The 11,402-nt window shown below is 48.1% G+C and overlaps 1 protein-coding gene across 3 annotated transcripts in view; it reads left to right on the top strand.

Annotated features, from left to right (window-relative positions):
• The first annotated feature begins 552 nt into the window (after positions 1-552).
• Cnpy3 (canopy FGF signaling regulator 3) overlaps positions 553-11,402 on the top strand; it is a 15,597-nt gene continuing 4,747 nt past the window's right edge. Inside the window, exons 1-3 of one of the 3 annotated variants that reach the window (XM_031348766.1) lie at positions 553-804; positions 4,750-4,873; positions 9,997-10,093. In XM_031348766.1, coding sequence (XP_031204626.1) covers positions 654-804; positions 4,750-4,873; positions 9,997-10,093 — 372 coding nt within the window. In that variant the 5' untranslated portion in view covers positions 553-653. Of the gene's footprint in view, positions 805-4,744; positions 4,874-9,837; positions 9,896-9,996; positions 10,094-11,402 lie in introns of those variants that run through there. The other 2 variants (XM_031348768.1, XM_031348769.1) reach the window with 2 other exon arrangements.

Below are 11,402 nucleotides of genomic sequence, written 5' to 3'. Positions count from 1 at the left end.
AAAGACTTTTTATTAACACCTTAATAGGGGGGAAAACAAAAACAAACAAACAAACAAAAAACCCCCAAAAAACCAAAACAAAACACGAGGCCCGATATGGAGATGCACTTAGAGGCAGCTGGATCTCTAAATTCGAGGCCAGCCTGGTCCTCGCAGTGAATTCCAGTACGGCCAGGGATCCACAAAGAAACCTTGTCTCGAAGAACAAAAGACAGAAAACAAGAAACAAAACCATGAAAGGCAGTCCATCATCCAGGACTGGAACGTCCAAGGCTGGTTCATCGAAGGTACGATGTGGGTTCTACCGCCTAGGAACTGACGCTCCCGCTTCTCACCGAGCCTGGGTTCGCTATAGGGCGCCAAAGCCATTATCCGCTCTCTGATTGGCCGAGATGGAAAGAAAAAAAAGATCGCTTTTCCCATTGGCTAGAAGGCAGACGCCGAGCGAACCCATTGGTTACGTCGCCCGCGGGCCTCGGTCCATTCCGAAAGCCGCTAGAGGCTCCGGGGCGAGGGGGCGGGCCGGGGCTCGCCGTTGCCGTGGTTACACAGAGGCACGTGTGCAGTCCCGGAAGCGGCCGGGGGAAGCTGCTCCGTGCGCGCCGCCGGAGGAAGCGTCGTCGGGTCCGCTCTGCTCCGGGTCCGGCTGGGCCATGGAGTCCACGTCTGAGCTCGCGCCCCGCTGCCTCCTGCTTCCCTTGCTGCTGCTGCTGCTGCCGCTAATCCTTCCTGCCTCGAAGCTGGGCCCGAGCCCCGCCGGGGCCGAGGAGACCGACTGGGTGCGACTGCCCAGCAAATGCGAAGGTGAGGGGGCGGGGCCGCGGGGCGTAGCCAGCCCGAGGGGCGGGCGGGGGCGGGGCCTGTGGGAGGGGTCTTGGCCTGGCAGGTCCTGGGCTGGGGTCTCCTTGCTCGGCCCTCCTGGGTGCTCGGATGACCTAGAGGTCCCTGCTTTTGGCCGGCCCGGGGGTAGCTGCTCATCAAGCTTGGACGTGGGGGTGGAGGGAAGGCTTCAGATAAGAAGCCTGCTGCGAAATTAAGAGTTGGTCAGGAAAAGGAACGCGCAGAGGAACCCACTCAGTAGAAACCACAGGAGCAGAGGCAGATGAGGAGGCCCTGCGGGCCTAGAAGCCAAAGGCCGAGTTTGAGGAACTGAAAAGGTTCCTATGACGTAGAAAAGGGAACCTGAAAATTTCCCCGTTGTGCTTTCACTACAACCTAGTTTGTGTATGGTTTTTTTGCATCTTGAGAACAGGAACTGGGTTGCAAATATTTATTGGCAGATCAAAAAAAGGGGGGGATTTTGGATTACATAGGATTATATGGAGCGGCTGTGAGTGTATGTGGAGAGAGGAGACTCATGCTCAGAGCATCAAGAGGTCACTTTGCGGAAATCATAGAGCACAGAGGAGACTGAAGTGAGGGAGGTAGATTTATTTATTTATTATATGTAAATACACTGTAGCTGTCTTCAGACACTCCAGAAGATCTTGTTACAAATGGCTGTGAGCTACCATGTGGTTGCTGGGATTTGAACTCAAGACCTTCAGAAGAGCAGTCAGTGCTCTTAACCGCTGAGCCACCTCTCCAGCCAGAGGGAGATAGAATTTAAAAGTTGAGAGGACAAGGAACTGAGGCCTCCTTTTTGTCCTGCTCTTCATTTTTCAGTTTCCTCTCAGACCTTTGCAACCATCGCCCTTCTTTCTTCATTCTCAAAGGCCCCCTCCCTTGAGTATTCTGGAAATCCATTTTATGTTCATTCAAAGCCTGCACCAAGCAGATCTACACAGGCCAGATGTTTCCTAAGCCCTGGGAAGTGGGCCTGGTGGTTTGAGACACATTAATCCTCCCATTGGAGCTATTAAGTATGAGAATGGGGGCAGGGGACATGGCTTGGAGGGTAGGGTAGAGTGTTTGCCCCATATGCCTGAGGATCTGAGTTCAAATCTCCAAGATGCCAGATGCTGCACTGCTCATGCACCTGTGATCCCGCCCCTGAAGACATGTACAGGAGGCCGGCCAGTCTAACCAAGTCAGCACACTCCAGGTTCAAATGAGAAACCGTGTCTGAAGAAAAAGGATGAAGAACAGTATCGGAAAGGAACTCTGGCCTCCATGTGCATACCCACACATGCATGTGCACACACACACATACTATAACTACATAGGACTTTTTTGTTTTTATTCCCTAGAGTTAAAGGAAACTCATTGGAAGAACTTGATGAAAGGTCTCACCTGTTTTTTTCTTTGTTTGTTTGTTTCTTTTTTCAAGACAGGGTTTCTCTGTGAAGCCCTGGCTATCTTGGAACTTGCATTGTAGACCAGGCTGACCTCAAACTCATAGATCTACCTGCCTCTGCCTTCCCAGTGCTGGGAGTAAAGGCGTGCGCCACCACTGCCTGACTTTCATCCTCCTCTTTCCTTCCTTCCTTCCTTCCTTCTTTCTTTCTTTCTTTCTTTCTTTCTTTTTAAGTTTTTTATTTATTTATGTATTTTGTGTATAAGAGCACTCTGTTTGCATGTGTGCTGCATGATGGAAGAGAGCAACAGATCCCATTACAGATGGTTGTGAGCCACCATGTGGGTGCTGGGAATTGAACTCAGGACCTCTGGAAGAGCAGTCCGTGCTTTTAAAGCTGGGCTATCTCCCCAGCCCCCATCTTTCCCCTTTTCTTATTCACAGCCCAGGAAGCTCATTTCTTTTCCTTAGGAGACATCCATAGTCGCAGAATCATAGACCTGGCAAGGATCTTCTAGCTCATCGAAGCCTAAACTCATTTGGTAATCAGTAGAGATTATTTTCAGTCATGGAGTGACTTGGCAAACGTTGACCCTTAGGCACCTCTTAATCCTGTGTTTATTAGTATTGCATCTGTATTATTAATTGCTGGCATTTTTGGCTCATGGAGCCTGCCTTCAGGCTTAGTAGACTAAGTGGAGCAGGCCTCAGCACAGAGAAAGAGGAGCCTGCCCAGAGAAAGTGGGTGGCGGCACACGGAGGTCTGGGGTCTATGCTGTGAGTCTCCCACAAGTCTGGCTTATGTCTAAACTGAATCTTGGGGGGTAATGGTTTCCTGAGAGGCCCAGGGAAGGCAGGAGCATGTGTGAGTGGTTCAGAGCTTTCTTGAGGATATTAAAGTAGTGTCAGGAGACTGGGTCAGAGGACATTAAACATGTTAACCAGAGCCATGGGCACATCACCCTCTGAGGGAGATAGTTACTGTTCTATTTCCTTTGTTTTTTTGAGACAGGGTTTCTCTGTATAGCCCTGGCTGTCCTGGAACTCACTCTGTAGACCAAGCTGGCCTGGAACTCAGAAATCCACCTGCCCGTGCCTCCCAAGTGCTGGGATTAAAGGCGTGCGCCACCACTGCCTGGCACAGAGCAGCTTCTTAATAACTCAGGGAAGGTAGGGAGAACTAAGCGACTACTTGCACACAAACAGTAGGCCTCTCTGGAGCAGACTAACAGCCAGAGAGAATTGGTAGGAAACACATGAAGTCAAGAAATAAGACAGCCATAAAACACATCTCAGGGACAAGTAGAGAAATTTAATATGAACTTTTGGACGATTCCCATTAGTTTCCTGAGTACATATTGTTTTATGGTCACACAGAAGTTCATGCTCACAGGAAGCATATGATATGTAATGGTTTATAATGTGTAGTTGTTGAGATTGAGTATTAAATATTACATACTGCAGGGAAAGTCGTTAACGGTTGTTCATTGTGAGTATAAGGAGAGCAGTTTTCATTCTATTCTGTCAGCTTAACAGCATGAATGTTTTATTTTTATCCTAAAATTTTGTTTACATTTACTTATATTTGTTGGGCAGCTGGAAAGGGTAGGTGGGCATGTACCACAGTGTGCCTGTGGAGGTCAGAGGACTACTTATATGAGTCTCTTCTCCCCCTTGTGGGTCCTGGGGACAGACCTCTGGTCACTAGGTTTGGGAGTGACCCAGTTAGCTGCTAGGCTACCTCTGCAGCCCATTATTTTTATTATTATTTTCAAAGATTTATTCAGTGTGTATATATGTATGTATCTATGTATCGTGTGTGTGTGTGTGTGTGTGTGTGTGTGTGTGTGTACCTCATTGCAGTGTTCGCAGAGGCCAGACAGGCATTGGGTCCCCTGGAGCTAGAGTTAACTGATAATTGTGAGCTGCCATGTGGGTGCTGGGAGCAGAAACCAGGTCCTCTGTGAGAGCAAGTGCTCTTAGCCACTGAGCCCTTTTACCCAGCCCTAGTAATTGTTTAGGACTAATTTTTTTTGACACAAAGTCTCACTACGTAGCTCTGATGTCCTAGGTTTTGTTATATACAGAGGCTGGCCTTGAACTCACAGATACACCTGCCTCCGTTTCCTGAGTGCTGAGATTACAGGTGCATGCCAGCACCCCTGGCCATGTTTTGACATTTCTCCCTCTCTCCTGTGTTGCCCAGGCTAGCCCTGAATTTACAGCCCCTTGCCTCTCTCCTGTTTTGCCCAGGCTAGCCCTGAATTTACAGCCCTCTGCCTAGGCTTCCTCAATAGTTCTGATTAACCTTTTTTTTTTTTTTTTTTGGTAAAGCGATGGGAGTTTAGGACATAGGATAGTATACTCTATTTGTGGCTGGAGACTAATTTGCAAAGAGAATATCAGTTTGACCCAGGCTAGAAAAGGACACCCGCCCTGGTTTGTCTGGCTGCCTGCTGGCCTCCCAGAAGCAGCTGTGTGCACTCAGGGCGCCCTGTGCCTGCCTTCTCCAGTGTGCAAGTATGTGGCCGTGGAGCTGAAGTCAGCTTTTGAGGAAACGGGGAAGACCAAGGAAGTGATTGACACCGGCTATGGCATCCTGGACCGGAAGGCCTCTGGAGTCAAGTACACCAAGTCGTAAGTGAAGGATGACTTAGTGGCCTGGCCTGCTGTTTGTTTGTTTTCGTTGGGAGGGATTGGGGAAGCAGGGTTGCGGGTCCTATTTTCTCCCATCCAGGCAAGCCCACAACAAAGTCTTTGGTCACAATAAGGGACTCAGTTTGTTCACTGATTCTGCCACTGACAGATTAGGTGACCTTCATCAATCCTTTCTCTGTGCCTTACATTTCTCATCTAGAAAAGTGAGACCAACAGGAGACCTGATGGATCCCAGCCACTCAGATCTCATGATCCAGTGTGATTTATTTAAAAAGTGCTAACATGGAGGGCTGGAGACCCTCAGTGGTTAAAAGCACTGGTTACACTTTCCAGAGGTCCTGAGTTCAATTCCCAGCAACTACATGGTGGTTCACAACCATCTGTAATGGGATCTGATGCCCTCTTTTGATATGTCAGGGACAGTGTGCTCATATACATAAATAGCTAGATCTTAAAAGAAAAAATGAGATTGCCAGAGTTTTGTTTATATACTTAAGTGAGGCAGGGTCTTTCTGTGTAGCTCTGGCTATCCTGCAACTATTGTGTAGACCAGGCTGCCCTCAACCTGCCTTTGCCTCGAAAGTATGGGATTAAAGGTGTGTGTCAGCTGGATTACCAGATTTTTATTTTGCACAGTACAAACATAAAAAACAAAAACACCTTTCAAAATGACATGAGGTGGGCTGCAGAGATGGTCAGCACTTAAAAGCACTGTTTGCTCTTCGAGGAGTCCAGGTTCAATTCCCAGTACTACATAACCACCTGTAACTCCAGTCCCAGGGGATCCAACATCCTCCTCAGGCCTGTTCAGGCACTGCATGCATGTGGTACACAGACAAACATGCAAACAGAACTCCCATACACATAAGGTAAAAAATTAGAAAAGTTGAAGTGATGCAAGGGCCAGCTGGTGGTTCAGAAGGTCAAGCAGCTTGACCTTACATTCACACAGACACACACACAGCTGACCTTACACTCACACAGACACACACAGCTGACCTTACACTCACACAGACACACACAGCTGACCTTACACTCACACAGACACACACACAGCTGACCTTACACTCACACAGACACACACACAGCAGACTTTACACTCACACAGACACACACACAGCAGACTTTACACTCACACAGACACACACACAGCAGACTTTACACTCACACAGACACGCACACAGCTGACCTTACACTCACACAGACACACACACACAGCTGACCTTACACTCACACAAACATACACAGCTGACCTTACACTCACACAGACACACACACAGCTGACCTTACACTCACACAGGCACACACAGCTGACCTTACACTCACACAGACACACACACACAGCTGACCTTACACTCACACAAACATACACAGCTGACCTTACACTCACACAGACACACACAGCTGACCTTACACTCACACAGGCACACACACAGCTGACCTTACACTCACACAGACACACAAACAGCTGACCTTACACTCATACAGACACGCACACAGCTGACCTTACACTCACACAGGCACACACACAGCAGACCTTACACTCACACAGACACACACAGCAGACCTTACACTCACACAGACATGCAGACACACAGACACACACACACACACACACACACAAGGAAACGTAACTTAGAAAAAAAAGCAATATGAGCATCCTGGAGAGAGCTCAGCCCTTATGACAGCAGTTCTTAGCCGGGCAGTAGTACTGAGCATATTTAATTCCAGCACTCAGGAGACAGAGGCAAGCAGATCTCTGCAAGTTCTAAGCTGGTCTAGCCTAGTTCTAGGTCAGCCAAGGGTATACAAAGAAACCCTGTCTTGAAAAGTAAACAGTGGGACAGTGGTTTTCCCTTCCTGATGCTGCGACCCTTTAATACAGTTCCTCATGGTGACCCCAACCATAACATTATTTCACTGCTACTTCATAGCTATAGTTTTGCTAGTCATGAGTCGTAATGTAAATATCTGATATGCAACCCTGTGAGAAGGTCGTTAAACCCCTGCAAAGAGGTTGAGACCCATAGATCGAGAACCACTGCCTTGAGAACACTTGCTGGTCCTCCAGAAGACTGAAGTTCAGTTCTTCACATCCATGTTAGGTGACTCATAACCACTTGTAACTCTGGCTCCAGAGGATTTCGATGCCCTTTTCTGGACACCTTGGGCACACCCATACATGTGGCATATACACAGACAAATACACACACAACACCTAAATGAAAACCCTTTTTTTTTTTAACAGAAAAAAAATAGCAGGCATATTTTGCCATCAGAATAGTTCATACCTAGGCACAGTGTACCTGCCCAGAGCCCTCTACTTAGCACATAGTAGGACAGGAGGGCAGTGGAGCAGAGGGTATGTGCTGGGGACAGTATCGCAGACCTGTTGTCTCAGCCAGGAGGTAGAGGCAGGATCCAAGCACACCTACTTGGGCATGGTGTCAGTGTTAACTACCAGTTTGTCAGGACTCCCCTAGGAGGGGCCTGAGGGCATGCCTGTGAGGATTATCTAGATTAAGGTTAGCCTTGGAGAATGTCTGTGGAGACTTGTGATTACAAACCACTAATTATTATGTGGTAAGACTTTTTTCTTTCTTTTTTTTCCTGGTTTTACAAAACAAAGTTTATTGGTGTAGCCCTGGCTGTCCTGGAACTTGTTCTGTAGACTAGGCTGGCCTTCAGCTCATAATGGATCTGCTAGCCTCTGCCTCCCAAGTGCTCCCAAGGGATCAAAAGTACGTACACAACATCTGGCTGTATTTTCAGTCTTGAGAGAGATGAACTACTAAGTATACAGTAAGCTAAAGTAAGAAAATAAATGACAGATAGGAAGGGAGAGAAAGAGGACGCCAGCAAGCATAACATTCAATCAGGTATCAAAGCTTCCAGGAGACATGGACTGGGGAAGCCCTTCAGGTGGCCAGCTGGAGTTCTCCATCAGAAGTCCACCGCAGACAGGTGTCCCCTCATGACAAGCTTCCAGATAAAAGAACAAATAGCAGCAATCAAATCAAGCTCCCACCAGTATCCAGCAGGGAGTAGGGAAGTTGAGGCAGTCAGCTGGAGTTCCCACCTGAGCGCTCTAGCCATGGCTGAATTTCCAGCTTCTCTTTCCCTGCAGACATTTTTATTTCATGAGATAAGTAGTAATAGCATCTATTGGAAATGGTTTATCTCTGTGCTCAGAGTGCAGAGTCCCCGGAGTTGAGGCTCTAGGCATGTCCACTTTATTGTTTTTTCCTCCCTGCCACAGAGTCAGGGGACCGGCTCCAACCAAGGAGCCTAGAGGACACTTTAAGAAACACATGCTGGCTGGGCAGTGGTGGTGCACACCTTTAATCCCAGCACTTGGGAAGCAGAGGCAGGAGGATTTCTGAGTTTGAGGCCAGCTTGGTCTACAGAGTGAGTTCCAGGACAGCCAGGGCTACACAGAGAAACCCTGTCTCAGAAAACCAAAAAAAAAAAAAAGAAATGCATGCTGACATGAGTGTGTGGTGGGAGGGACAAAGCTACTTTCAGGGTTATCGTCTCTTGAGTTCAAACAACACCTGGTGGTTTTCGAGTGTAATGTACATTACACTGTGACTGGTGCTCACCTTGATCTCTAGACTACTCATTGTTTGCTTCCATGTGATTCTACTAAGACAGTGCAACAACCAGATAGGTAAGCCTTCCAACCAGACACATCCTGACAGGCAAGCCTTCCAGCCTGACAGGCAAGCTTGGCCATGCTCAGCATAGACAGGTCTGCCAGATCCCAGTGAAGAAGATGAGGTCATGACCCAAGAGGTGCAGACAAATGACTTGAGAGAAATGGTGTGCTGGGTGCTGGGTGCTCACCTTTAATCCCAGCGTGGAGGAGGCAGAGGCAGGTGGATCTCTGAGTTTAACACCAGCCCGGTGTCCACACAGCAGAAAGAAAATGGTTAACAGTTGGGGGATGGCTGTGCAAGTGCGAGGCTTGGATTCAGGTCCTCAGCACCTGTGTTAGGAGTAGTACTCACCTTTGATCTCAGTGATGGCAGGGCTGGGCTGGAGGGCGCCCTGAGACGTGCTCCTACCTCAGTCTAGTCCAGAAGATAAGAGGGAAGCTGCAGATTCAGAGAAACCCTATCTCAAAAGACGCAGTGATCAAAGATACATTTGCCTGATGTTGATCTCTACATGTATGTGTGCGCATACATGCATATCTGCACATAGGTACACACACAGGAATTTGCACACACACACATGGTTAATAGATAGACCTCGTGGCACACGTTTTTAATCCCAGCAATCAGTAGGCAAAGGCAGTGGATCTCAGAGTTTGAGGCCAGCCCGGTTTACACAGAGAAACCCTGTCTCGGGAAGAAAAAAGAAAGTGGTCAATAAATTGTTTCTAGGGAGGATTGGGAAAGACCTGTTCATATTGTCTTCACTAATAATGACAACCTAAAAGTCTATTTAAAAAAGACTGGTGCATTTTACTTTATAGGGAAAAAGTAGAAGTAGCCAGGGACTTGTCTGTCATGCCTGATTTCCTGGATTTGATTCCTAGGACCACAGATTTTCTAAAAAGTAGGGGCTAGAGGGATGGCTCAGCAGTTCACAGTACCTGAAACTCTTGTAGAACGTCCTGCTTTAGTGCTGTGTCAGGCAGCTTACAACCACCTGTTGCTCTGACACCAGGGGATTGATCCATTGCCTTCTGCTGGCCTCCACCAGCACCCGTACACATGTGGTGCATGTGCGTGTGCACAAGCACACACAGCACAAACACACACGCACAAACACACACATACACAAATAGATTTTTAAAAAAATTGATTTAAGATTAGACTCAGTGATAGGCTTTTGCCCTAGACAAACCAAGATCCTGGGATTGATCCCATAGACATGCACACACAGACCCTTCCCTTAGATCTGTTAAAATATTGTCTCTCTGGTCTGTGTTCCAGCATTTGAGAGCCCCCAGGCCAGATGACCTATGTTCCTTCCAGCTTTGCCTTCCCATCGGTGAGATGTGCAGGTGTCGGGCAGCAGGGCTGGAGGGACAGACCACTGCTCCAAGAGGAGGGGAGGGGAACTTAGCGCCTCTCCTGCTGCTGTCTCGGCAGGGACTTACGGTTAATTGAAGTCACTGAGACCATTTGCAAGAGGCTTCTGGACTACAGCCTGCACAAGGAGAGGACTGGCAGCAACCGGTTTGCCAAGGTTGGCTTTGTGCTTGTGCCTCATTCCGTTTGAGGCCAGGCCCTCGTGAATCTAAGTGTGTCTGCTGGTATGTGTGTGATTGGCAGGTCATGCCTGGGACCCTCCTCCTTTTCCTCCCTCGGTTCTTGGATAGTGACTGGTATTCCTTGCTGAGCACTGACTCCACAGTGGTGTAAGGTATATTTCTCCATGTCAGGCACAGGCAGAGTTGCAGCTCACGTGGGTGTCAGAACACTAGGAGTCAGCAAGATTCTCACAGCAGTATGAGGGGAGATGCCAGAGGCAGACATGAAGGTACAACAATACTGGCACCTGCCTCCCAGGTGGGACAGGAGGATGAAAGTCAGGAGTTCAAGGCTAGCCTATTACATAGCCAGTTTGAAGCTAGCCCAGGCTATGTGAAACCCTGTCTTAAAAAAACAGATAGGAGGGCTGGCGAGATGGCTCAGCAGGTAAGAGCACTGACTGCTCTTCCGAAGGTCCTGAGTTCGGATCCCAACAACCACATGGTGGCTCACAACCATCCGTGATGAGATCTGACGCCCTCTTCTGGTGTGTCTGAAGACAGCTACAGTGTATTAGGCCGGAGAGAGCAGGGCGGAGCAGAGGTCCTGAGTTCAATTCCCAGCAGCCACATGATGGCTCAAGGCCATCTGTACAGGTACAGTGTATTCATACACATAAAATAAATAAATACATCTTTAAAAAAAAATAACAGACAGGAGATAGTGATTATCGATTCATTTTGTGAGCCACCCAGAGCTACCTCCTCGGACCCCTGTTAAGTACTTGTGTATGCAGTGGGTTCCCCTGCAGAAGGAGCTGATTATAGCGGGCTCCTGTCTGTCTCTGAGTCTTCTGTGCCTGCCACCCACATTTGCCCTCTGTCTAAGGATGTCTGCCATAGCCCCCGAGGCCACTAATCATTTCAGGCAGAAGTTTTGTATTTGTCTTTAACGCTTAATAGGTTTAGTTAGTTGATACATGGTCGCTCCCATAAAAAGTATTTAAAAGTATTTTCTCCTGCTCAAGTGCAGTGTGACTCACCTGTTCATCCCAGAATCTAGGAAGCAGGATGGCCTTGAACTCTGAGGCCAGCCTGGGATACACAGACAAAGAACAAAAAGAAAACAAACAAACAAACAAAATGGTAGCAAACTATTAGAAACAGTCTGTAGGGCATGGATTTGCTAGGTTGTGCATGTAATGTTGTATAGTGTAAAACAAAGAATGAAGCCGGGCTGTGGGGTGCACAGCCGTAATGCCAGCGCTCAAGATGCAGAGGCAGGTGGATCTCTGAGGGTTTTTT

This window comes from Mastomys coucha, unplaced genomic scaffold (assembly GCF_008632895.1).
Source record: "Mastomys coucha isolate ucsf_1 unplaced genomic scaffold, UCSF_Mcou_1 pScaffold3, whole genome shotgun sequence".
NCBI classification, from domain to species: Eukaryota; Metazoa; Chordata; class Mammalia; order Rodentia; family Muridae; genus Mastomys; species Mastomys coucha.
Note: the sequence above shows the minus strand (reverse complement) of the source record. Positions and strands in the feature narration are given on the sequence as shown.